The sequence below is a fragment of the Vitis vinifera genome, chromosome 11 (assembly GCF_030704535.1).
Source record: "Vitis vinifera cultivar Pinot Noir 40024 chromosome 11, ASM3070453v1".
NCBI classification, from domain to species: domain Eukaryota; kingdom Viridiplantae; phylum Streptophyta; class Magnoliopsida; order Vitales; family Vitaceae; genus Vitis; species Vitis vinifera.
Window position 1 is genome coordinate 2,281,983 of NC_081815.1, and position 27,735 is coordinate 2,309,717.

Sequence of the window (27,735 nt, forward strand, 5' to 3'; positions counted from 1 at the left end):
TGCCGCAGACGTCCTCGTCGCGCCTTCTGCCCGGAACCGCTCGATCTGTTCCTGGAACTGCCATAGTGCCTCTGCTGGCTCCCAGCTGGCCTCGCTTTCCGGTAGTCCCTTCCATTTTACTAAGTATTCCGTAGCAGGAGGTACCCCTCGTCTCCTGATGACCCGGTCTGCGAGGATGAGTTCTACCTCCTTATCATAGGAGGTCACGACCGCTGTAGGTGCCCTCTTGGACAACCCTCGGCTTGGATTATCCTTGTCTTCATGATAGGGCTTCAAGTAGCTGGCATGGAAGACAGGATGAATCTTCAACCTCGGGGGCAGCTCGACTCTATAGGACACCTTGCCGACCTTCCCAAGTATGGGGAAGGGTCCTTCATACCTCCTCACAAGGCCCTTGTGCACCGGCCTTAGGGACTTGAATTGTTGAGGAAGGAGCTTGACAAGCACCATGTCTCCGACCTTATACTCCGTGTGTCGTCGCTTCTTGTCAGCCCACTTCTTCATTTTCTTAGCGGCCTTGTCCAAGTATGAGCGTGCTATATCAGCTTGCTCGTGCCACCCTTTTGCGAACTTGAAAGCCGCTGGACTTCTCCCCGTGTAGCCAATTGTTAGGGTGTGAGGAGTTAACGGTTGTTGTCCCGTAGCTAGCTCGAACGGACTCTTGTTGGTCGCCTCACTCCTTTGTAGGTTGTATGAGAACTGGGCTACATCTAGCAACTTAGCCCAATCTTTCTGGTTGGCACTCACGACGTGCCTTAGGTAGAGCTCCAATAAAGCGTTTACCCTCTCAGTCTGTCCATCTGTCTGTGGGTGAAAGCTTGTGGAGAAGTGAAGCTCCGAACCCATAAGCTTGAAGAGTTCCGTCCAAAACTTCCCAGTGAAGCGCGGGTCGCGATCACTGATGATGAACTTAGGCAACCCCCAATACTTGACTACGTGCTTTAGGAATAGCCTTGCCGTCTCTTCCGCCGTGCAGTCAGTCGGGGCTGCTATGAAGGTTGCATACTTAGAGAACCTGTCCACCACCACTATGACAGACCCATTGTCCTCTGACTTGGGTAGCCCGATGATGAAGTCCATGGTGACGCTGTCCCATGGGCGTTCTGCTATAGGTAGTGGCTCTAACAGGCCTCTAGGTTGTCGCTGCTCCACCTTGTCTTGTTGGCACACAAGACAAGTCCTCACATAGGCCTCAACCTCGTCCCGTATCTGAGGCCAATAATACGCCGACTCAAGTAGTGCCCTAGTGCGTCGTTGCCCAGGGTGCCCAGCCCACTTGGTGTCATGGCACTCCTTAATCAGGTTCCTCCTTATGTTCCCCCACTTAGGCACGTAGAGTCGTCTCCCTTTGGTATAGAGTAGGCCGTCCTCCACCCAAAATCGCTTAGTCTTTCCTTCATGAGCCAGGGCGATAAGGCTTTTAGCCACTGGATCATGTTGCAGTCCCTCCCTTAGAAGATCCACTATATCTCCTTGGGGCTGACTCGTCATGGACGCTAGTTCGGCTTTGCGACTTAGGGCGTCGGCCACATGGTTAGCACTTCCTGGCTTATACTCCAGCGTATAGTCGAACTCGGCCAGGAAGTCTTGCCACCTAGCTTGTTTAGGACTCAGCTTCTTCTGTGTCTGGAAGTAGCTAGTGGCCACATTGTCGGTCTTCACTATGAAGTGAGACCCTAGCAGATAGTGCTTCCAGGTGCGCAAGCAGTGGACGATAGCGGTCATCTCCTTTTCTTGCACCGTGTAACGCCTCTCCGCGTCGTTTAGCTTGCGACTCTCAAATGCGATTGGGTGCCTCTCTTGCATAAGGACTCCCCCAATAGCGAAGTCTGAGGCATCTGTGTGTACCTCAAAGACCTTGGTGTGGTCGGGTAGTGCCAACACTGGCTCCTCAGTCACAGCCTTCCTCAAGTCCTCAAAGGCTTGTTGGCACCTTCCATCCCATTCCCATGCCTTATTCTTCTTGAGAAGATCAGTGAGTGGGGCAGCCCTTGCCGAATAACCCTTTATGAACCGCCGGTAATAATTAACTAGACCAAGGAAAGATCTAAGTTGAGGTACCTTGGTTGGTGGATCCCATTCTTGGATGGCCTTCACCTTGCTATTATCCATCATCAGCTTGCCATCTCTGATACGATGCCCAAGGAAGCTCACTTCCTCCTTAGCAAACGAACATTTCTCCCTCTTTACGTATAGCTCGTTCTGCCTCAAGATCTTAAGGACCTTCCTCAAGTGCTCTTTGTGCTCCTTTAGAGTGTTACTATAGATGACTATGTCATCCAAGTACACCACCACGAACTTGTCCAAGTATGGGTGGAAGATCTTGTTCATGAGGGTGCAGAACGTTGCTGGGGCATTGGTGAGTCCAAAAGGCATCACTAAGAACTCATATGAGCCATACCTGGTCACACACGTAGTCTTCGGCTCATCTCCCTCCGCAATCCTGACTTGGTAATAGCCCGACCTTAAGTCCAGCTTCGTGAAGTACCTGGCCCTTCCAAGTTGATCGAACAAGTCAGCAATGAGCGGGATGGGATACTTGTTCTTCACCGTCACCTTATTGAGTGCCCGGTAATCTATGCACATTCGTAGGGACCCATCATGCTTCTTTTGAAATAGAACCGGCGCGCCATAGGGAGCCTTGGATGGTTGGATGAACCCCGCATCTAGCAACTCCTTGAGTTGTCTCCTTAGCTCCTCCAACTCAGGTGGTGCCATCCTATATGGCCCCATAGCAGGGGGCTTGGCTCCTGGCTCCAACTCAATCTTGTGATCTTCCTCTCTCCTAGGAGGAAGTCTCTTAGGCAACTCGGGCGGCATCACGTCCTTGAACTCATCAAGGACCCCCTCGATTTCCTTAGGAATGGGTTCTCCTGACCCATCATCCTTTTCTTCCTTTAAGGTGGCGAGGTAGGTCACCTCTTCCCTCTTTAACCCCTTCTTTACTTGCATAGCAGATAGCATAGGGGTCTTGAGCGTACCTTCAGTGACCGTAGGGACCATGCACGGCTTCTCCTCCTCTAGGATAGCCATTGAGCGTAGGAAAGGTAGTGGCACAGCCTTGACCTTCTGTAGGAAATCCATTCCTAGTACCATCTTGAAGTCGTCCATGGGTGCCACTGTGAAGTCGACCCTTCCTTCCCACGGGCCAATGTGCATAATCACCCCGCGAGCTACTCCCTGTGATGGCTTGGCAGCTGAATTGACTGCCTTGAGCCATCCTCCTTCTTTGGATGCTTGGAGCTCCAACCTTCTTGCCTCATCCTCCGAGACAAAGTTGTGAGTGGCACCTGTGTCCACCAGGGCCTTGGTGGCCTTACCATTCACAAGGGCCTCCACGTACATCAGCCCTTTGCTTTGAGGCGTCTTAGGCATCGGCTTGGCCTTAAGGGCATTTAAGAGCTGCAACGATCCCATCTTAGCATCGTCTTCCTGCTCCTTCTCCTCGATCATAGCATTTAAAGCCTTCCTCTTAGGGCAGTCCCGTGCCCAATGCGGACCATCGCACAAGAAGCAATTGGTCCTGGGCTTGAACTCCTTCCGCTTGTCCTTGCCTTTGCCATCCTTGCCACTAGGGCCTTTGCTTGATTCTTCCTTAGAAGTGTGGCCTTGCGACCTCTTGTCTCCCCCACCTTTAGCCTGGTTACCCTTGGATGGTGGCTTGGGCTTGGAAGAGTCTCCTCTCCTATAATCCACCAAGGACTCAGCTACTGCCATAGCCGTGGCTAAGTCTTGGACACCACGTCTCCTCAACTCTTGCTCGGCCCAACTTTGCAGGTTGTCCATGAAGTTAAACAGTAGCTCCTCCTCAGCCATGTTAGGTATCTCAAGCATGAGAGTAGAGAATTCTTTAACATACTCACGGATTGAGCCCGTGTGCTTGAGACGCTTCAAACTCTTCCTTGCTAGGTAAGCCACGTCTTCGGGATAGAATTGCCTCTTGATTTCTCTCTTGAAGGCATCCCATGTGTCTATGGTGCACGTCCCTCTTTCTATGTCGGCAAACCGTCGACGCCACCATAGAGTAGCATTATCAGTGAGGTAGAGGGTTGCGGTGCGTACCTTAGTGGCTTCATCCACCAATGCAATGGCCTCAAAGTAACGTTCCATGTGCCACAAGAAGTTATCCAGCTCCTTGGCATCCCTCTTGCCACTGAACATGTGTGGCTTGGGCACCTCCACCCTTGGTGCCTCATGAGTGGCCATAACTCGTGCTGACACCGCCGACTTATAGATGGCCAGCTCTTGTCGGATCTCTTGGTCTCGGGCATCCATGCGTGCAGCCAAGGCCTCCATCCTTGACTCCACACTAGCGAACATGGTCATGACCTTGTCTTGGAAGGACATGAACTCCTCGTGTGACACCGGCTGAACTTGTGAGCCTAGCACACCCTCGCGAAGGTCTTGGATCTGTTCCCTTAGATCCTCTAATCCCTTCTCCATGCCTTGCTCAATCAAGTCCACCCCTTCCCGGGTGTCCGCCATGGCTAGCTCCACCTTGGCTAGCCTTGCCTCCATGTTGGCTAAGGCGTCACGAGACTTATCCTTCCTGCCTCTGCCCCGTGTAGTATGCTCCATCTCCCGTCCACGGGTTTGCTCGCTAGTCTCCTCCACGTTAGAGCCCGACATGCTTCCTTTGGTATGCCCACCTCGTAACCGCGCTCTGATACCACTTGTCACGGACTTAGTCGTTCACTAAGCTCGTGCGGCACTTAGACAAGCCAAGACGCTTGATCTTGCTAAGTCAGCCTTGCTCCCTATACTTAGCTCACCCGGCTAAGACACTCGCGACTCAAAAGCTTAAGAAGCTTGGTAGGCAACTCCTTAAAGAATGGAAGCTTTCTATTACTCAAAGAAGCCTTTACAAGTGCTTGGATGCTCACTTGCTTGGTGCCTTGGCCAAATGAGGCCCTCACCTATTTATAGGCACCAATGGAACTCTCTGGAACCTTGGAGGGTTCCTTACATCTCAAGACTATTCTAGAATGTCCTACATCATTCTAGTTACAAGCCTATATACAAGTATATACAAGAGTCTTCTAGACTTCTCTAGAAAGCCCCGGGCTCCTCTTGTGCCTTCCACCATAGTGTAGAATTGTGTGGACTCCTCCAGACTTCTCTAGAACCTTCCACACTCTTCCCATTCTAGGAGTCTCCAGAAGCTTCCTGGCCCTATATAAGGCCATGGGGAGGCTCATTTGGGTCAGCTTGTGACACTATGCCTCGATCACGCACTGCATCATAAAACAATCAGCACGGAGTACGGAGTAGGATCTATAGGCATTGACTTTGTTGTCTTTGTCGTTATTGGTTGACTTGCTTATCGGATGCGAAACTTGGGTGAATTCCTGCCTGAGTGTCTTTTGCTAATTCAGTGCGTGGATCGACCACCTAGCCTTGCCTAGCGCACCATTTGTTGTCAACTCTTAAGTCCGACTCCACCAATAATTAGGTTGCATACTATCCATTCCAAACATCTTTATTAAATCCTAATTTATAGAAGCTATTATTAGTTATTACACACACAAGAAGATGTTTTTAAACTTTTCAAAACCAAATCCAGACCGTGCCTATAACAATCCTACTCCTAACTTCTGTTGCATCGTTCTCATAGAAGTAAACAGTGATGAATAACCCAAACATGATTGAGTTAGGAAGTGATGCCTCAAATGAATATATCCCAATTTTTCTCTAGATGTGATTACCATCACAGGCTTCAATCACAAGACAACAAACCAAGGAACTTGTTCAGAAATTAGACATATTCTGAATTGAGATGGAAAGATGGAAATAAAGGAGGCTGCATAAGATCAAAGCAATGATTTTATGCAGGTTCCATTTTCATCCACAAAGACCCCCACCACCCTTCAAGTTGCAAATTTTGCGATTAATCAAGACAAGGGTTCTACAAATTCTGAATCTGAATTTAATTACTTTCAGATAAATATTCCAATGCTAAGAAGGGATTTAGCTACACAAACATGGGCACCAGAAAGGCACTTAAGCCTTCAAGGAAATACTGTCTTTTCATATTACATCTCAGCAATACAGATGTCCAAATATAGTGGACTAACTTTTGGCATGAACTTCATGTTTTTATACTAAGTACATGAACTTCATGAAAGCCAAAACAATAGAATCAAGGTTCAGAGTAGATAACAAATTCTTGGAACTGCAAGCTAAGCAATAACAGTAACAATCTACAGAACATTACCGTACAAATCTCAACATGCATTGCTGATCACTTTCTCAAATGCCTCATCATCTCTACCACTCTCCCCATTCAACAACTGGGATTGCGGTGCTTCCTCTTTCTTGTCTTCAATAATGTCTTCAGGGCTCAAAAAGCTTGGCTGATTGGTAGAAGACAGAAGCCTAGCCCACATTCTATCTGTTATCACAACTTTGTTCTGTCTTTCAATAATTCGCTGCAGACCAACCATCCAACAAGTAAAGCAGTTAGAGGTGGTAGTTTCCCTATTACTAGAATGTTGTACTATCTTATATAGCATTTCTTTTATTCTCCTGTTTGAAGGAAGGCAGGGGGATACATTTAAAAGGAATCAGAACTTTGAACTTTCTTCTGCCTAATGCTAACTTTGAAAAGTCATTAACAGTCCTACCCACCTTGATCCTTGTCCAACAAAAACAACCTTTATGTCAAGTTGTACACAGTTGCAGAAAAGGACACCACTAGTAATTGTCAAATAAAAACACCCAATTCTCTATTTGCTTTTTGATAAAGCAAATCTCACATAACATTGTATTCAAAGATTTTTTTTGGTTACATATGAACACAATTTAAGAATAAAATACGAGAGATCATGTGTGTGTCCCTGTAGGCATGTGTGTGACAGAGTGTGCGAAAAGGGTCCAAAGAAGAGGGAGTTTTTTTTGGTTACATATGAACACAATTCAAGAATAAAATACGAGAGATCATGTGTGTGTCCCTAGGCATGTGTGTGACAGAGTGTGCGAAAAGGGTCCAAAGAAGAGGGAGTGGCAGGATTAATTTTTTTTGTTTTTTATTAAGTTAGATATTTATTAGAAAAGGTGAACAAATGTCAACAATTCCCTTTTTCTTTTACCATGCTCATCCAAATCAATAAATTATTTTTTAGTTATTCAACAAAACCAATAAATTTTTTTAATGAAAATGCTAACTCACATAGAAAGGTATATAAGAATGTCTGCCATTGACAGGCCCAACTGTAAACCCTGTGTACCCTGCCATTGCTCCATGAACAGCACTTTGAGCAAGAAGTGTGCAATAGACATTGTCAGATGCATTGCTTGGAACAGCACGGATCATATACGTAGGATCTGATAGACAAAAAGTGCAGCACTTGGTTAGACCAGCCATTGCCCAGCTTCTATATATTAGAAAGATAGTGTATACAAACCTATATATTTGAGAGTTATGCCCATCCTTTTACTTGTTGAGAAATGATCCTGCAAACAAAGAAATTAAACTGATGAATTTATCTAAATCCCATGAGTTTCAAGTCTTGTGATTGTAGCATAAAAATTTCACTTATCAACTTGCTCCAATAACAAGGAAAAGAAAAAAAAGAACCATAACTTTTTGCAATATATGGCTTGTAAAGGAAGCAGTAATCTTCCCATCCTAGTTCCCCAACAAACAGTGTAGTCTTTCATGGACTACCTTACTGCTCCATGGAAGGAATTTCTTTTCAAGTCAGAAGCTTTCAGTAAGATATTGAATAAAAAGCCAAAATGACAACAAACATATATTAAATTATGTGGAAAATTGTTAAGTTCAATTACATTTTCAAAAGCTCAAGATAAGTAAGCTTGAAAATGCATGTGCACAAAAGCAGACAGATAAATGTAATGCGCCAACAAACCAATCATATAAATGTAGATGATTTTATATATATAGTACAACTTTGGTCAGAATCCCTACCCTGATTTTCTGCGATATCCACAGCCCAACATCTTGGAGAAGCTTGTTTCCTGAAGCATCCTGCTTGTCTGCATAGCGCATGCTCTCAGAAAGAAGTTCCTGACCAGCACCTTCAGCCATTACAATAACCATGTGCCCATTTTCTTTGAGTCGCTTTTCTATGTATTCAAAAAGTCCACCTGGCCCTTCAAGATAAAAGGGTGATTCTGGAATCAAGCAACAGTCCACATCTCGGCTGGCCAGGGTAGCATGCATTGCAATAAACCCTGCACCACAAATCCAATTTAGATTGTAGAGAGAGCAATGCAAACTTAGAACAGAAACATAAATAGGAGAAAGAAAATGGACAGCTCTGTCAGTGACAAGACAATCAAGTCCAAAAGAAAAACCATAATGATTGGTTGTAAGGAATTAACTGGATTAACCATATATAAATTGGTAAGAGCTATCAACTTTTAGATATTTACTTCTTACTTGTTCTTATAGAGGTGGGAATTCTTAGCATGACTTGTGAAAACAACTCAAAAAATGGCATGAAGTAGGTTTTGCTTTGATCATATTTTTATTGCAAACATGTCAAGCCACTAAACCTATTTATTGAACAGCATATGTTTGTGTTAGGGGTTCCACCCATTCAACCTATTTAAGATTATGGCACACATCACATAAGCACTGCTTAATTCATATAGTTGTGCAATTGTTAGTATAATTTACATTTATTTTATTATATTCTTTTAATAAATCATTTGTCAAAACAAGTTAGATTACAATTTTATGTAAATTTAAATCATTAAACAGGTTAAAAGATTTATTGTTGTATTAAAGGGATCATTATCATGTTGGGTGTAATGTCAACCTAAACATGACTCAAACCAACTCGAGACTTGTTTATTGAAAGGGTTACATAGGTGGTCATATCATGCCAGGATCCTATCCATGTCAAAAAAATTTGATACAACATTAAGTGAGTTGTATCCTGGTTGAGTAATTTCCTAAGACAGCACAACATAATTGTCGCTCCTAATTTTCTTAGATACAGCCTCTTGGATGCCTGAGAGTGTTTCTATGCACAAATGAAAAACTAAAAGAAAAATTACTTGACAGTGCTCATAATAGATAACATTAATTATACTAAAAATGATATATGTCACACTGATTGTTAATCATATAAAGAGTAAATCACATCATGACAGAACAACTGGCATAATCTATTTTGCCATCCGTAGAGCTTTAACTCTATAGCTATTTAGATTGTGTTCAAGCAATTTCTAGCATTTCCGAGAATATTAATTGGTGTAGTGAAAAAGAATTTGCTAAGTGACTCCAAGAAGTGGGGTGTTTAGCTGAATACTTGATCCTAACTCCTACGCAAGCTCCTCCATGCATTCTCAGAATAGAAGAGCTGTTGACATGAAGACTACCTTAAAAGAAGTGAGGCAGATGAACATATGGACAATAAAGACATGAAACTTACCGCTGTAGCGACCCATTAACTTGACAACACCAATACAATTCTCGATACTTTCAGATTCAACATGTGCTGCATTAATAGCACGTTGGGCCTCCTCAACAGCAGTGTCAAAGCCAAAGGACTTGTCAATAACCTGTACCAGCAATAGTCGGAGGTAAAAATCAACTAAAAAGAGAATTGGTCAATAAAAAATAGGAAAAAAATTGTTTTTGAATTTATATCTATGCAATAAATCAGGTGTAATATCCAACCGGTCCTATAATCAGCAATTAAGGAAACAAAGAGATGTACCGGAATGTCATTATCAATTGTTTTGGGAATTCCAGCAACTGCAACTTTTAGACCACGCCTTTGAATTTCCTGCACAATTAACAATCAGTTCAATAGGGTTCAGCTACAGCATATCATTTTAGCCCAAAAATAGCTTAGGAAATGTCACAAACAGCAGGATTTCTGAGAACAGAGAAAAAGGAACTGGTAAATTTATATGCAGCATTTCTCAAACTATGACTTACGATATTCCAGTTTTACAAATAAAATTACCTCAAAAATCACAGATGCCCCTTTTTGAGTTCCATCACCTCCAATTATGTAAACCTGAGATCAACAAAGCTATAAATCTAACGTCCATGCATTGAAGAGGTGTGCCCAGGTGTAGCAAATACACAAAACTCCGAAAGTGTGACTCAGATAACTTGGACAAGAAATAGTATTGTCTACAGACCTGATTGATTCCACGATCCTGAATACTGTCAACTATCTTTGAGGTATCATGGCCACCTCGTGATGTCCCAAGTATGGTTCCCCCACGTTTATGAATATCATTCACGACCTTTGGTGTTAAAGAAGTTGTATTTCGAGAATAGAAACCCCTGTATCCTCCCTACAGATCCATCAGTGTCATCAGGTTGTAGATACACCAAATTAAGCATTAGAAAATCAGTTGATCTATAATTATTTCTTGCTTGTATTAGCAGTTTCAGTATTGCATGGACACCTGAATTTCAGAACAAATCACCTTATGTAAAAGAAGAATTGAATGGACTGCAATAGAAAAATGGAAATGCTACATAAAGATACTGAGATGGAAATTGTAACAACTCACAGCTATCCCCAGGACTCTGTTTACACCATACATGTAGTTCAAGCCACATACTATTTCCCTAATCACTGTGTTGAGGCCAGGGCATAAACCACCACATGTCACAATACATGCATGAACTTCATCAGACTCAAAATACACCTGGAAAAAAACCCAAAAGAATATGTTAAGAGAAAACCTATTGTCTTTTATCATTTCAAATTCCATGAATATAACAAACAAAGACTTACCTTTTGACGGGGTCCAGCACGTCGAAAATGTGTCCCTCTTGGACTACTCTTGTGAACAACAATCTACAAAAGAAGACAAAAGAGGGGGAAACATAAAAGTAAAAATGATTTTCATTATCAATCATGTATAAAATGGTGCCCATATACCCTGCTATATCCAATCCATTGAGATGTGGGAACCAACTTAATTGGGTGAAGTTAGCTATTCAAACTAGTTTTTTATCACCTCTCTAAGGCAGTTGATGGCAGCATATATGCCTAAGCAGACAAACTTGAAACCATTTCTAGTATTAAGGAAGTTTTTTTCTCAATTGAGATTTATATATGCCATTGATGATTTCTTTTTCAGATAACAAGGAGATATTGTGGGAAGACAGAACATAAAATAGAAGAAATTCATGAAAAAATGCTAACCTTTTGGGCAACAGAGTCATCATCATTGACAAAATATTGCCTGGAAAAACCCAACATTACTTTGATGAATAATAAATTCTAATCAATATTAATCAGAAGCATATGTCACAGCACTTAACTGCACTGAAACAAAAATATGCTAGAAGGGTTAGAGAACCCAAATCAACTTACTTAACAACTGAGTATGCAGGATTATCTTGCAAAGGATTGTGATAGGTCTGCCATAGAAAAAGAACAGAGACACATCAGACACGGCCTATTTCCCATAAGGTAGCATTAACAAAGAAGTACATCAAATTATGGTTTTAGCATCCAAACAGTGAATTAACCAAACAAAGAAACAATTTCAATACTGTAAAGATGGGTTTTGATTTGTGGTTGGTATTTAAGCCCCCAATAAAAATTCATTATTTTAATGGATGTTCTAGTATAGATTTGGTTATTGGTTGAATTCACTGGTTCATATGAGACTCCTACATCCATGTATTTTCAATAACCAGGAATAGGTGTTGCACGAGATTTAAGGACTCCATCAGATTCCAGAACATGTAGAAAGGAGTCAACCCTAACTACCATCTTCGTGAAATTGTGTATTGCAACCACCTGCAGAAGTCAGACCTACAAGCATCTCACACCTATGGCAGCTGCACATGTCTTTGCCAGCAAGGTACTTCAAATACTTTTAGGCATTTTACTTACCAAAAACTTGCAAATATTTCTGGGAAGACAACCTGCTAAAAAAAATATAAACACTCTAGATCTTAACTTTGAACTCCTGCATTTCCCAGTTGATAGAAACAGCTAATAGCTAAATAAAATATGAGATCTACATCCAAAACCCAAATGGAACCTTGATCATTTCTGAAACTTGAATAATACTTGCAGAAATATGTACAAACATCATATAAACTAATTAATATTGAAATCAACTGTGCATTGGATAAGAACATAGGTAAAGCAACTGGGCTACTTAAACCAACCTTGTCTATACAATTCCGTTCTGTTTAGTTGCTGAGAAACCAGAGGAAAATAAAAAAGAAAAAGAAAATTCATATTCCCCTATTTTGGGTTTCAAAGAAGGGGTAAAATCCATCTTAAGCAAAGCAACAACAGAACAAACTTGATCTCTATCAAAGCTGACAAATTTAAAATCAGTTTAAAAAAGAGCAAAACAAAATTTTCAAGTGAAGAAAAGTTCTCAGCTTTGGATGGTCACGGTTATCCTAGGACAAGATCAAAACTGAACAAAAACTAATTAAAGCAGAAACTTCATGTTCCGTTGGTTGCAGAGAAAAAACTGGAAAAGAATCAAAAGTTGAAAACTGATTAGAGCCTCCGGTAAGCTGATCACAATTCTACCGCTTGGCCCACTTGAGTCTAGTTTCTCCGAAAATGGGAAAACAAAGACAATTCAAAATCTCATTTCCTCTTCCTTTCCGCCGCTTTCTCAGCAGCCAAATAGAGGCACAACTCAACAAAAAATAAAAAAAAATAAAAAATAAAAAATAAAAAATAAAAAAGCGAAAGGGATCAAATTCATACCGGAAGATCAGGAATATAATCGGCCAAATGAGGAACATCCTCGAGCACGTATCCAGCATCGCCGGTGACGATCTTCGGCTGAGCATTACCGAAAGTTCCCATCGGAGCTAGCGACGATCCGACCTTGGGATTAGAAATAGACGCGAAACCGTTGCGCAGATTCAAAGTCAAAGATTTGGAATTAGAGGAATCAAAGGAGCGTGAATTAATAGCAGAAACTGAAGAACAACAATGAATGGAGTCCATGCAAAAAAATCAGACAATCAAAGGACGGCTTTGAAGCAGCTGAAGACGACCCAGCCATATTTATAGGAGGCGACGCTGATGTCGATTTTGACCAACCAAATTTGAAACGCAGACCTCTTTTCAGGTTCGGTTCGGGTACATGTTTCCGAAACAACAGGCCGAAGCTTCGCTTTCGCTTCGGGCCTTTCTTATAGCGGGAGTTCACAGACAGCCGGAAGCCAGTGGAAAAAGGTATATTCCCGATTCTCTCTATAGGAAAAGTAAAAGCGTAAATTACTGTATTTAGAAAGTTATTAAATTTATTTTTTAAAGGAAAAAATCTTTTCCTTTCTATTTGTGTCGTGCGTCTTCAATGCATTCAAAATTATTCACTCTCTTCACACGATCCCCTTACATTAAAATTGTCGATGATTTTTCATTTCATATTTTGTGTCATGTGTTGTTTTTTGATGCCAAAAAGGTTGTATCATGCTTTCAATTTTTTTTTTATCATTTAATTATTGAAATTCATTTATAAGTATTTAATTATGGTTGTTGGATCAATATATTAAATAATTTGATTTGAATTGAATTGAATTCTTTATATGTTTGATTGTTTCATCTTGTGATTTCACAATCTTTGCATTAATTATTTTATTTCACATATTTTAAAACATAATTATCCTATTTTTAAATTTTTTTATAATAATTTATAAATAATGTAATAGAAAGACCGTAAAAAATTTGTTTGGTTTAAAAATAATTATAAAAAATAGTTTTTAAAATCAGTTTTTAAGAATTGTTTTATAATTTTTATATAATAAAAATTTAAAATAATTTTAATATAGTATTTTTAAATAATAATTTTTAAAAACTATTTTTTAAAAATCAAGGTTTTAATCTCTTATAATTTTAGTAATATTTTTATTACAATATTTAAAAAAAATCACTTTTTTGAAAATAATTTTCAATTATAAAAAAACATTTCCATTTTAACATATGTTTAAATCACGGTCAAACCTACTAGAATAATACATCTTTTAAATATATATATATATATATATATATATATAAATGACGAAAATCAATAACGCAACTTGGTAGAGGAAATTAGATAATTATTATTTTATTTATTTATTTATTTCTATAGACCCTTGTAACGTGGAGTGGTTATGATTGGCGGCGTAAACTTGGGGGACAAATCTTTTTCCACAATCGAAAGTGAAAATTGTATGGAGGTTTGAAATTTCGGTCAGCAAAAAGAAAAGCAGGGGAACAGACTTTTCTCATTTTTCTCGAATCTCTTCATAAAAACATGACCATCTGCGGGAGTCGAAATAAATGGGAGACAAAACCGGACTCCAAAACTCTGCGTCCGTCCCTGGTTTTCTTGGCATTCAAGGATGCCCAATAAAACAATGGCTTCAAACCAGGGAGTGAAAAAACAGTCGACTGCCACCTTCATTGAAAAAGCGACTATAAAAAAAGTAACATGGACCCGCCGATGGGATCCACGTCCAGACCAAATTCAAAACTCGTTAGTGGTCCCCTCTGTCTGATAAAAATATTTTCATTATGCTCATCCTACGTTTAAATCTGTTAACCCCATGCCCCTCCCGCTATGTATTTTATCATTGTGGCAGGCGTGGAAGATGATGTGATACATTACGTACAAGTGTTGTTAAGGTCGTATTCAAGGGCATGGGGCATGTGTGAGACTGGGTGGCGCTGGTTGACTCCACGTGTTGCGCGACCCACTTTCCAGCGCGGCCGCCTTGTTGGAGAGTTTGGTGATGGGGTCGCGGGGGTTACGTGACGCGCCAAATGAGAAGAAAAAAAGGAACAATGTTCATGGACCTTGGGAGGATGGAGGGTCTGGAATTTTGTGGATGCGGCGCTTTCAATTAATGGTCATCGGTCACGCCTCTTCTGGAAGCCTTCCACATCTTTCTGGGATCCTACCAATATAGTCTACGGTTTTCGAGTAAATAAATGAAACCCATATTTTCTAGGCAGTTTCTTTCATCAGTTTTAAACTTTTTCCTCTCTCTCTCTCTCTCTTACCTTTCATATCATGTGTTTATGCATAAGCACGTATGGGAACCACACCCGGGCATGCGCTGATCTTGATGTGCTCCTCGCTCCATGTTGCAGCGAAACTGACACAGTGTTACTATTATAATTATTAACATATTTTATGGTATGCAGCTGATGAAAGTGATTAAAGAAACAAATTTAATAATCATTTAGTTGAGGAAAAGAAATTGTTTTCTGGGGTTGACATCTCTAGGATTCCCCACACTGGTGTCACAGCTTTAAAGCATCCAAATTTATTGGCTATAATCTATTGAGCCATCATTTTCACACACACTGAACCGATTTCCTTTTCAATGGTGGTCAGCTTGTGCAGGGACATTCTTGTTTTGATCACTAGATTCTTACCCCCTATAGCGCCTAATTCTGAACAATGGAGCAGGGGGTTCTCTGTAGAAACTACTCTGGGAGATCACATTGAATGATTTTGGGATTGTGCACTTGAAGGAAGGGGAAAGTAGGCCTGTTGTTACATGCTAATTAATTTGAGTCTTTGGGGAGCATGTTCATAATTACTTAAGATCAGAATCCAAAAAGCAAAAGCAACATAAATGTTCATGAGGCCATTAGCTAGCCCCTTCTGATGGCAGGGAAACCTGTGACTAAATTTTTTCGGGCTCGTTGTAGTACAAGTATGACAGTTTTCTGTCAAGTTTTGAAGTCATCTGATGAGCAATGAATCCATTGTAACGATTGTCGTATTTCGAAATACAGATGTCGATGACCTTTCTGGACATGTGGTCTTCTTTATAGAATGGCTGGCTTACAAATTCATCAAGAGGCATCCACTAAAGAAGCAGAATAATGCCAGCACAATCAGTTGAGAGAAAACAAAGAGAGGAAGACAAAACTGATCAGTCTGTAAAATCAAAGCCTTCAATTACCTTCGCAGCTTGAATCTCCTTCTCATCTACTGTGATTTCAAAGGTCAGAGGCTTAAGCATGCAGACAAAGAGCAAGTCTGATTGCTCGAATGCCACGAGGTGGGCATGTCTATTAGGTTGCACCAAAGAAAGACAAAGATAAGTAAGTTATAGCCAAATCTAATATTGGTTTGCTAATGCCCCGGATTGTTTTCTTCATGGAAAGATGTATAATTTATTCTCTTTGATTTTCAGAAACTATTTTCAGGAAAATGGCCAGTGCTCACCTGAAAGCAACCATTTCCAAGAAAATTGTGTCAATCTGCAAAGAAAAAGAAGAGAGAAGGGCATCTCATAAGAAATCAAACACTAACAATAAAGTTGAATAGTAACAGCAACAACAACATGGGGAGATTAATATATTCTTACTCCAGTTTCTTCTTTAACTTCTCTTACAGCTCCAGAGAATATTTCTTCAGACTGACATGAACCAAAAGTAAGAATCCTTTATTATTCCTATCAAGGAGATGCAGAACAGCAGAGGAAATATTAATCATCAAGAACCGAAAATGAATACCTTGTTAATATAACCAGTAGGTAACTTCCACACCCCAGAGCAGCTACATGGACATTTTTCTTTCACCACAAGGACCTAAATACACTCAAATTGTAATGTGGAGCTCTAAAATTGTAGAAAGCCGCAGGGAAAAAGATTTAGGACCATAAATATGAGTACCTCTCTTTTATGGTTCATCACGAATCCTCCTATGCCAATTTGATGTGAAGGGCTAGCTGGGAGCAAGCAGGGCTCATTAGGAAGCCAGTATGTTAACATGACATACCCGGGTTCAGCATGATGGAAGTTGAAGCCCTCCTAGAACCCAAGAACCCCAGAGTTAAAGCAATTTTTCTTTTAGGCTAGTGAATAGATGAATTCCAGAAGATCGTATCAGCAAAGTGATTCATAATATGCCATTGAAGTTACATTCAAATGAAGTAGGTAACCATTACCTGAATTGCTATTGGAACAAGGTCAGCTTGCTCTAGCAGAATCTTGAGCCATATTCCCCTTTTCCCCTGCATTGTCAATTAAATCAGTTATCAATTTTCAGAAGCTTGTCTCTACTTTATAAAAACTTAGTAGTTAGTATGATTTGCTGATTTGAGTGTGTTTATTGCAGATTAGGTGTTGCTTTGTCTCGTGCCTTTAACTCCCAGTTGGACATAGAAGCCCGAAGGGCAGATGCAAAAGCATTTGCACTTGAGGGTAAGTTCTCTGGGTTGATAACAACCCCGTCGTACTCATCCTCCCATGCATCAAGAAATTCGACGGGAACGCTTGGTGATGATATATGGGGAGATAAAACTTGTATCCCTTTTCTCCTGAGCACATAGCCACCTCTTAGAGATGGAATGGAGGAGGAATTCGGCTCAGAACTATTAACTTCTAAAGGAAGTGTCTTCCTCCAGAAACCTGTGGATAACAGAATGAGAGTTTATTCACAGTTGTCTATTGCTTTCATAAAAAGAGAAGTAAACAAAGGGACTAGGACAAAATGATCCTACCCCTTGACAATCCCTGGAAACTGCAACTCTCTCTCCATGAAACTCTAGGCTTCTCTGAATAACTCTGGCAATATAAACCAGAGAAATGCCAGCCCTTCACTGCTGCTTCCATGGCCACTGTTCAAGGAAATTATGATGGATCGGAATTCTCATTGCATATGCTATTAATATTGCTCATGAGGGACGCTCATGGGCCTGCAGAAGGAAAGGTGTGAATATTACAGAGAATAGCATCCTGAAAGACAAGTAGGATGAAAGGGATGTCAGTTCAAATTTTAACTAATGATAATAAAGCTTGCTAATGTCTAATGCAGATCGTTAAAGCGCTGACACTAATCATCTCATACTCTTTTATAGAGACAAACTTAAAAGTTATGATAAATCGCTCTGAATGAATGGGTGCAACTAGTCCTTCCACTACTACTGTCAGTATACTCATCCATATTCGTGTACAGAAGGGATGGGAATATGCTCCCCATTTCAGCAATTTTTAGACTTTATGCTTAATCTATTTCAAACCCGTACTTTGTTAGGAACATTAACATTTTGGACCCCAACATTCTACTTTTTGAAAACAGAGGATTATAGCTTATCATCCACTTGCTTCATATATGGAAGTGATCTTATTCTTCTGTTGCTGGACCATTCTCCCCACTTGTATGCTGGTCTCAGCAGTAGAAGCATCTGGGGTAATCTTGTCTTTGTTTTTAGTTCAAATTTGGGGAAATTGGTAAGCTTAGCTGACTCTATGCTTGGAGAACATATAGAGAGATTTCATGATATTCCAATTAACGAAAGGAATGCCGAATCATTTGAACAAGAAGCAATGTTCTATTCCGTACTCTTGCATTAGCCACAAGGTGCTTACGTTACTACTCCAAATGGATGGCTGGAATGGGATTAGATGATCTATGGAATCCAAGACACAAAGAACATGAGGTGCTCATCTATGGAATTGTGACTCGGCATTTATGCCATGTGTGAGTGTATTGCAAGAAACGCTTCGACATGCCCGCTTGAATTAATAAAGAATATATATTTATGGTTAAAATTCTAGAACCCACCTAGGCCAAGGCCATTCAATCAATCTTAACATGCTCACTTCAGAATTATTTTTTTTTCTTACTACTTTTTTAGTAAACCTAATTATTTTTTTATATAAATAAGTTATAATTATACACTTCCGTACAGTTATTATGTTAGAATCATTATATTTCTTTTTAGCACTGAGGGTAAATTAGTCATTTTTTATTTCAAATTAACCTTTTTCTTTTATATTTCTTTTGATTGTAATTTAAACTATATTTGTGTTACAACTATTTTTTTTAGCCGATCATAGTAAGGAATCCTAAACTTTTTTTTCCCCTTTTTTGTATATGATTCTTTTGAATCTCACATGATATCAAAGGAAGATTGATTTTAATGAACCTTTTAATTCGGGATCTCATTAAAGAGGGTTTAATCCCATACACAACTTTTGCCTTGAAATTTTTTTTCATTGTGTTTCATCATAGAATTTCACCATGAGTGTGTCAATTTCTTCTTCTAATGGTAACCTATTGTTAGACCCTACTTCATATCGAACTATTGTTGGTGGCTTGGTCTATCTCACTAGTACATTTTTGGGCATTGCTTATGTTATTCACATTATTTGTTAATTGTTGTCTCTTCTACTATACTTTATTAGACTATTGGTTTTATATTATGAAAGTATTTTCAAGACACTCTATTTCAAAGTCTTTTACTTCTGTCCACTTCCTTTTTGGAGATGCATGCATATTCTAATGTTGATTGGGTCAATGATCTAAAAGATCATAAGTCTATCACAAAATTTTGTATATTTTTTGGGGGAATTCTCTTATTTCTTAGAAAAGCAAAAAATAAACTATTATTTATTGATCTTTTACAAAAGCTAAGTATTGTATTATGACATCTACCATTAATGAGATGATTTGGTTACACTAGTTACTTGTCTTGTTGAGACGAGAGTTTCTCTTTCTTATGATAACAGGTTGCATACAACTCTATCTTTTATGAAATAACTAAGCATATTGATACTCTTATTTTGTTTTTTGTTTCTTTTTTCCTATAGATTGCAGACTTGTTTATCAAGTCATATCTGCTTTTGTTTTTTCAGCTTTTGGTTGGCAAGCTCTTAATGCTTCTTGTAGGCGCATAATGAGTTTACGAGGATGTTAGAGTTATTTATTCCTTATATTAAAATTATTGTATTTTTTCAAGAGCAAGGTAAATTAGTCATTCTATCTTTTATTTCAAATTAATCATTTTTTTTTATTTCTTTTCTTTATAAATCTATTTAAACTCTATTTGTACTATACCTAATTTTCAAGTAATTATAATAAGAAAACCTAGAATTGTTTTTCTCTTTTTAAATTATTTGAAAAATATATTTTAAAAAAAACATAATGTATAAATATTTTTATTTTGTAAAAAATATCGTCATACTACTTTCAAACTTATCTAAAAATTGAAATAAAAATATTTCAAAACATGTGAACATTTTCAGTGATACAAACTTTGGGTTGCATGGCCGTATAACCATTCTAGTAAAAGAATATCACATCATATGGTTGGGTCAAGGTCAGAAGGTGCCACGAGTCACCAAGTTGGACGGCTGAGATCCTATCTTCCCAAACATCAAACGGCTCACACCTGATTGCTGATGAAAACTGCTGAGATTTGACACGTGTTCGGGTTTCATTCCCAAAGGACGCAGCCATCGTTCTCTTTCGTAGCTGATCTCCAAGTCTCCCACAACCTCGGCCCAGTGGATTCTTTCTAGGGTTTCACAGTGTTCGATCGACATGTACAGAACCGCAGCTTCGCGTGTTAGGGCACTCAAGGTCAGCACCATTCTGAATCTTCCCTCTTTGATTTTTGATATCGTAACTACAATCTGTCTAGTTTTTAGATCTGATCGTAGTTCAGTGGTGATTTTTTGGGTGATTGATATGTTATTGGATGTGGCTCCGTTTGGCTGTTGGGAAAATGTAGGAAAAGAAAATGAAATTTACGGATATTGATGATTTTTCTTCTTTCTTCTTTTATTATTATTTTTAAATAATATCCTCCACCAACTGAGGTTGATGAAATTATTTGGCTTGGCCGAATTGAAATCTTCATACAATAGAGAACATAGGTGCCAACAACTGGGCATTTTCTTTTCTTTTCTCTAGAGTTGGATGAAGGAATTTCTTTGGTCGTCTGGAATTTGAACCTATAATTCGAATTCGCTGTTTGGTTGATTTTTGCACCAAGTGACTTGAGGAACCCAAATCCACAAAAGAACTGTTCTACAATTAAAAAAAAGGAGAAATTGTGTTCCAGTGTGTTCTAACTGTAGGTGAAATATGGTCTCGGGCAACCAGGCAACCAAATGTCGCTGGATTAGATGGTTTGGGTGCCTTCTGCATCAACCCAAGAATTTAGACTTACTTGGAATGCTAGAAGATTGGTTTTTGTGGCTATTTAGATTGTGTAACAATCTCAAAAGGGATAATTAAAGAACTGATAGCCATTTCATGGTGTGCCATTGTGGTGTCTTGGTTATGTTGCGCTCTTATCTTCTCTTTTAAGCTGTAATTCAGTAGCACAGAATTATATGCATGTTTTACGATTAGTCTGACATAGTGTGGATGTGGCATGCCCCGGTATCAAAAAATGGGATTAGGGCCGTGCAGGCAGTAGGGCCCTTATCAGATTTGCAAGTTCAAGTGCTGTTGCCACAAGCTCATCATCTTCTGGAGGTTTATTTAGCTGGCTGATCGGAGACAAGTCCAAGACACTGCCTCCTCTTGACTTCCCACTTCCCAATGTTGCTCTCCCACCTGCACTGCCTGACTATGTTGAGCCCAGTAAGGTTAAGATAACAACTATTTCCAATGGTGTCAAAATAGCCTCAGAAACATCAGCTGTAAGTGTGGCTACCTTTATAAAATCAATGCCTCTCTGTTATTCCTACTTGTGAAGGATATTAAGTTTATGTTGTACTGACAAACCTGCTGTTGATTGGCTTTCTGGAGCAGAATCCTGCTGCCTCAATAGGGTTATATGTTGACTGTGGATCAATATATGAGACACCAATCTCATTTGGAGCCACACACCTTCTTGAGCGTATGGCCTTCAAGAGCACAATAAACAGGAGCTACCTACGCGTTATACGAGAAGTGGAGGCAATTGGTGGCAATGTGACAGCATCAGCCTCTCGGGAACAGATGGGGTACACCTTTGATGCTCTCAAAACTTATGTTCCTGAAATGGTAGAGCTTCTTATTGATTCTGTGAGGAACCCCGCATTCCTTGACTGGGAGGTCAGTGAACAGGTAAGATATCACCATGATTGTCGACTATCAGTTTTCATGCTTGCAGATGCTTGTATTGAAGCTGCATTCTGCCTTCTGTAGCTTGAAAAGGTGAAAGCTGAGATTGGAGAAGCTTCCAACAATCCTCAAGGCTTGCTTTTGGAGGCGCTTCACTCAGCTGGATATTCTGGGGCTTTGGCAAATCCTCTTTTAGCTCCAGAATCTGCAATAAACAGATTAGACAGCACAATTTTGGAGGAGTTTGTTGCTGTAAGTTGTAAAGAATGTATTAGACCAATTTGTTTTGCAAACCATATTACTTTACAGTGTCCATTTTTCTGGATCTTTTGTGTTCTTAAGCGGTGGATTGGCTTGGGCATTTCAGTTAAATTATACTGCTCCTCGGATGGTACTTGCGGCTTCTGGGGTTGAACATGAGGAACTGTTATCTGTTGCAGAACCACTTCTCTCTGACCTACCCAGTGTTCCTCGTCCTGAGGAACCTAAATCTGTGTATGTTGGAGGTGATTATCGCTGTCAAGCTGACTCAGGGGTGTGTATAATAAATGTTCTGTTTAAAAATATTCTTTGTTCAATGTGCATTACCAATTAATAACTGTTATTTCTTTCTTATATGCCAGAAAACACATTTTGCTCTGGCCTTTGAAGTTCCCGGTGGTTGGCATAAGGAGAAGGAAGCAATGACTTTGACAGTTCTTCAGGTATTGGATTTTTATTTCAGGTTCCTATGGTGAATCAATGTGCTTGAAATAATTTCTTGTTCTTTCTAGCATTATTTACAAAATGTGGTTAGAATTGCATTCTTTCCAGGTCCCTTAGCTTTCAAATATGTCACTCCTGTTCTTATTTGGTGCCAAGTTAGGAAGTAATAATAAGTCCCACTTTCTGCAGATGCTAATGGGAGGAGGTGGATCTTTCTCTGCTGGTGGTCCTGGAAAAGGGATGTACTCACGACTATGTAAGTTTCTCAGATACACACGTGTGCATTCAGAGTTTTAAGTTGAGGTTGAGATACATGCAACACATTTTGCATACTTGTGCATTCAGTATTGCATATGTACATAAGTTATTAGTTAAAACATACAGTACACAGTATGTATATCACATGCTTATCATACAACGATATCACTGGCATCAATTCTCTTTTCTACTCATTCTCATTTTGTATTTTAAGTTATTACTGGTTTTATGACTTTGACATTTGAATACTTTAACCAATGACAAGCAGATCTTCGTGTCTTGAACACATATCCACAAATTCAGTCATTCTCTGCATTCAACAGTATCTACAATAATACCGGCTTATTTGGAATTCAAGCTACCACTGTAAGCCAGCTCTTTGAACTTTCAGTTATTGGGATAGATATGAAAATATTTATCTTATACACCCAAAATGTAATTTCTGATGTATGTTTCCTATAATTTCACGTGATCACATTCTTTATCTGTATGAGTTGCCTAACTTTTCCTGCACATGCTCTCTAGTTGTCATATTAATTTTTTTGGCATTTTCATTTTTTTTTTGGCATTGTTAATATAATTATTATTGATGCATTCTATTGAAGTGACTTATCAATTCCTTCAACTAGTTTTATGTTGATTTTTTTGTCTAGTTGATCATGTTGTATTCTGTTTCTAGTATTTGCATGAATTTCAGTTTTTCATTTTTATCCTTTGCATTGCTGGTAGAAATGCCGTTGATATTTGATGCGGTACATGAAAGTGAAAGAGAAATGATGGGATTCTATGAATCACCCCAGAAACCTTAAACTTCATACCTAGGTTCAGCTTGCATCACATAAACAAGAAAACATTGAAAGCTGGCAAGTTTTGTGTTTTTCATTCATTGATTTTTTAGAAGATACACTAATCAGCATTACTTGGAACTAATCACAGTAATAATAAAGCTAGGAAATCAACCTTACTTGAACTAAATAAAATTAAAAGACTTTTGAAAATGTAAAACGTTAATTACTTTGAAACCCTTTGTCTAGGCTTATAAAAAAATTCTGGGCTGAAATCCACATTGAATTATATGAAATTACAACTGAAAAGGGTGTATCGTTGGAGAAGATTGTCATGATACATTTGCTACCTTTTGTACTACAATGATGCCATAATAATTCTTCCCAACAACCCCTCAACAGCCAACCTGTACACCTTTTTTTCCTTCTATGCATGGAAAAAAATTCACTTGGCATGGCTGGTCTTTAGGTATAGGACAGTAATTACTTTAGACAATGGAATAAATGTGCATGTATTTGGTAACTTATTTTTTTGGTGAGTCTTGTATTTTTATAACCTCTCTTAACTGATATTTCTCATGTTTTTGGATTCAGGGCTCTGATTTTGTATCAAAAGCCATTGATATAGCAGCTAAAGAACTGGTTGCAGTTGCAACACCTGGACAAGGTTTGCTCCAAAAGCTGGTATTTTTTCTTGATGGGAACTTGCTTAAAAGGATTTTACTGACATTATTTGCTCATTCCCCCCTCTTCTCTCCTCTTCCATTTCTTTCTGGCTGAAAGTTGACCAAGTACAGCTAGATCGTGCCAAACAGACCACGAAGACTGCTGTTCTGATGAACTTGGAATCTAGAGTAACCATTTTCTTGAAATTCGTCCCTTTTTTATTTTATTTGAATTTGAAACATTGTTTAGGGCTGCATTTTTTTGCAACTGGTATCATTTTTGTATGAGCTCATGATGAAGGTTTATCTTGCAGATGGTTGCATCAGAAGATATAGGTAGACAAATCTTGACATATGGAGAGAGGTATGGTCTGAGTGGTTGGTTTTCTTCAGTGACTTTTGAACTAAATTTACCCTAACAGTAAGGGACGAGGCTCTCATCCTTTGTTTTCTTATATGCTTCTATTGAGAGACCAATCATGCATTTACCCTTTATACCTTTACATATGAACCAAATTAGTGTTTTGGATGTTGAATTAATGCATGCTTATTTTGTACTAGGAGAAAGAATTGTGAACTAATGATGAATATCTTTAACCAAGCGGCATGTTCTGCCCTTAATGCCTTTGCAGATCCATATTTAAACAATTCACTTTCATAGTAAAAAACAAGCATGTCTTTAATTAGCATTCAGGGCCACTGTAATTTTGGTTTCATATGTTACAACTGAAAGGCTAGCTACCTATATTCAAACATAGTTGGAATACAAATAGATGCAGAAACAAACAAATACAGTTTGCTTCTTCTCCTGGAGGGTTCCAAACAACCACTCTTATTTTTAGCGGTCTATCTGAAGGTTCTATAATAGCTGAACTTTACAATTCAGTAATAGTGGAAAAGTGCTGAGGGGCCAGCCAATTTGACCTTATTATAACCGAATTAATGAATTCCCATTACTTGAAGAAAAAGATAACTGAACTTGTGAACCCCACATAGAGGTCCAAACCCTGATCAGGTCTTTGGTTCTCCATAATTTAATGTGGGTTCCACATTCATTGGTCCCTGCAACATGAAGTTAATTATGTTCTTGACAACATCAGCTTCTTTCAAACTGTCAGTCATTCAATAAATCCATTCTCAATGAGTGGTGAGATTCAAGTGGACATATGACTGGGGGTTCTGCTGTCCTTTAAAAGGCCTCTCAAACTCTGTCCCGTTCTTGATCAGCATTGTACAGAATCAGTTGATTTCCATTGTAGCCTTTGCTAAATGAACCACCTAGTTTGGACACCTTTTTGCATTCTTGCTGGTGCATTGGCATTCCCAGTATTCTAGAATGTACTTCTTAATATTAATTGAAACTCTTGTCACTTTAGGAAACCTGTGGATCATTTCTTGAAGGCTGTGGATGAGGTTACTTTGAAGGATATTGCTTCCATCACCCAGAAGCTTCTTTCTTCCCCTCTCACAATGGCATCGTACGGAGATGGTAACTTTTCTATTTCCTGGAAACCCTTAACTGTTTTATGTTTCATTAGCATGTTGTGGTGACCTTTTCTCTTCTTAATCGTTGCATTTGTTTCCCAGTTATTTTTGTACCAAGCTACGAAAATGTAAGCAGCAAGTTCCAATCAAAGTGACATCACTTATATATGCCAGAAGCTGGGTAGTGGCACCTGTTTATTGTCCTTAATTTGTTGGACGTATGCTTTTGTTGGATGTATGCTTATCGTCAAGCTCTCTTACAGCCAACACCTGTTGAGAATAAGAAAGTAATTTTAAACATTCTCCATCTTAATAAAATAATTTGGTGATCCTGGGCAAGCTACATTTTGATGCACAGCTCTTGTTCTGACCCTTTGTATTTGTTGCTGGCAGAGTTTCAGGGTCTTTGACAGATACGGTTTCGTTTCTATGTTTGATGTAATTGTCAATTTCATTTGTCACTGAAATTTTGCATTTCTTCTCTTTTTTTCCCCGTTTGGTTTTGCCTTTATGTGAATCAGAGTCTCAAGCCTCATTGATTGTTTTTTTATTTTTTTTCCATCTATTCATTAGCACGTTCCTAAACAACCACATCAAAACTCCCCACATTTTGCTACTGGGTTCAAATTTGTTTCATTCGATGATGGGCTGCCTGTTATTTCTTCTTATGAATTAATGCCATTCCTCATGCAGTGACCCGAAAGGCAAGTTTGCAGATTTTGACTTGTGCTCATGATTAGATATGAGAATGTTAGCTAAGTGCGGATGATAACCACTATGATTAGCAGTGGACCAAAGGGAGAAAAAATCTCACTACATTCTCGAAAACTTGGAAAGATACAGTGGGATATTATGGGCTAGCTGGTCCCGAGGCATTCAACTAACTTACATATCATACCGACATTTGGGAAACATGCCTGAGCTGCAATGATGGTATTCTCAACATTTTTCTCAATTGAAGCTCAAAAAATGCATGGTGAATGAATCGAAGGGGACCATCTTTATCAATTCCCTGGGAGTTGACAACCTTATTTGTTCTGATTGAAAAAGGATGGTGGAGTAAAATAGAAGGAACAGCCAGTATTAGATGAACCTAACATCATCCTTGCCCCCAGGATTAGGGGTCAAACCCAACTCACATCACAAAACTTGTAACAAATCCCAACTTCCTCTTTTCGCAAACGTTTGAAATGGGCACAACCTTTCCTCTCTATTGACGCCATCTTTCTCCCCTGTTTCTATCTCCATTGTCATTGTTTTCCAGAGCTGGGGCTTCTTTAAGTCAAAATTCTTCGCCAACCACTCATTTCATCAGTTACAATCTTGTTGACAAAGAGTAATCTGTCTGGCGAAAAATATACCGAACATTAATGTTTATAGTCCTTATGATTGGTTCTGAGTGCCTATGGGATTATAAAATTGATGTTTCATTGGGTGCCATCTTCTTAAAACCCTTTAATTTTGATCACACTATCATTAATGTCTCAAAACTGGTGATACTGCAAAAGGTCACAATAGTAGAAAAAGATGCCAGTAAACATCACAAGGTAAGCCATATTCGTTAAGTATGAAACAGTCTCCCCTTTTCTTTTTCCGGGGGCATCATGACTTCTTCTGTGGACCCCTGATGTAAAATTGGATAATGGAACACACTATATTGTCAAAACTTGCTGAGGTATTCCAAACTCTACTGAATTGACCTGTAGCAAATGCCCAAAAATATATGTTGGAACTTGGAAGGAACAAAATTTGAAGTAAAAGAAGCTCAAAATGCACACATGTTATGAGGGGGAACAGGATGCAGGGGCCCTTTTATGAAGGGGAAAAAGGGTGGTGGGTGTATTATTGGTGTTTGTTCCTAGAAATGACAATTGGTTCAGCATGGACCTACCAAAAATTGTTGCTCCATTAATGTGACTTTGTAACCCAATTTTTATGCATGCTGATAAAGCTGGGTCGCTTTACTATTAATTAGCAGGAATACGAGGATCATGTGTTGTTCAGCCATGTTTGTGCAGTGTCAAATACCGTATACATGCATCACACATGGAATTTTCAATTCA

The 27,735-nt window shown here is 39.2% G+C and overlaps 3 protein-coding genes across 4 annotated transcripts; 1 reads left to right on the plus strand and 2 right to left on the minus strand.

Moving 5' to 3' along the window:
• Positions 1–5,984: 5,984 nt before the first annotated feature.
• On the minus strand, positions 5,985–13,363 carry LOC100243946 (ATP-dependent 6-phosphofructokinase 3). The gene is made up of 13 exons (XM_002283238.3): positions 12,687–13,363; positions 11,316–11,362; positions 11,145–11,184; positions 10,731–10,793; positions 10,504–10,641; positions 10,123–10,281; positions 9,942–9,995; positions 9,690–9,758; positions 9,402–9,531; positions 7,928–8,193; positions 7,404–7,452; positions 7,169–7,323; positions 5,985–6,428 (listed from the first exon to the last, which is right to left on the minus strand). The coding sequence occupies exons 1-13, from the start codon at positions 12,930–12,932 to the stop codon at positions 6,225–6,227; spliced, it is 1,620 nt and encodes a 539-aa protein (XP_002283274.1). The 5' UTR covers positions 12,933–13,363; the 3' UTR covers positions 5,985–6,224.
• Positions 13,364–15,482: 2,119 nt separating this feature from the next.
• On the minus strand, positions 15,483–17,717 carry LOC100264581 (nudix hydrolase 8). The gene is made up of 9 exons (XM_002280178.4): positions 17,435–17,717; positions 17,074–17,342; positions 16,880–16,945; positions 16,605–16,742; positions 16,446–16,520; positions 16,298–16,348; positions 16,156–16,190; positions 15,890–15,998; positions 15,483–15,793 (listed from the first exon to the last, which is right to left on the minus strand). Exons 1-9 carry the CDS (start codon positions 17,544–17,546, stop codon positions 15,608–15,610), a joined length of 1,041 nt encoding a protein of 346 aa, XP_002280214.1. The 5' UTR covers positions 17,547–17,717; the 3' UTR covers positions 15,483–15,607.
• A 2,241-nt stretch (positions 17,718–19,958) lies between these two features.
• LOC100266273 (mitochondrial-processing peptidase subunit alpha) lies at positions 19,959–26,207 on the plus strand. 2 transcript variants are annotated; one of them, XM_002283274.5, is made up of 13 exons: positions 19,959–20,298; positions 21,126–21,368; positions 21,481–21,777; positions 21,859–22,026; positions 22,142–22,309; positions 22,398–22,478; positions 22,669–22,735; positions 23,006–23,103; positions 24,117–24,189; positions 24,306–24,376; positions 24,502–24,551; positions 25,564–25,676; positions 25,775–26,207. In XM_002283274.5, the coding sequence occupies exons 1-13, from the start codon at positions 20,260–20,262 to the stop codon at positions 25,825–25,827; spliced, it is 1,521 nt and encodes a 506-aa protein (XP_002283310.1). In that variant the 5' UTR covers positions 19,959–20,259; the 3' UTR covers positions 25,828–26,207. The 2 variants fall into 2 exon arrangements, with proteins under 2 accessions (XP_002283310.1, XP_059596609.1); XM_059740626.1 differs by having other exon boundaries at positions 20,064–20,298; positions 25,564–26,207.
• The last annotated feature ends 1,528 nt before the right edge of the window (positions 26,208–27,735 follow it).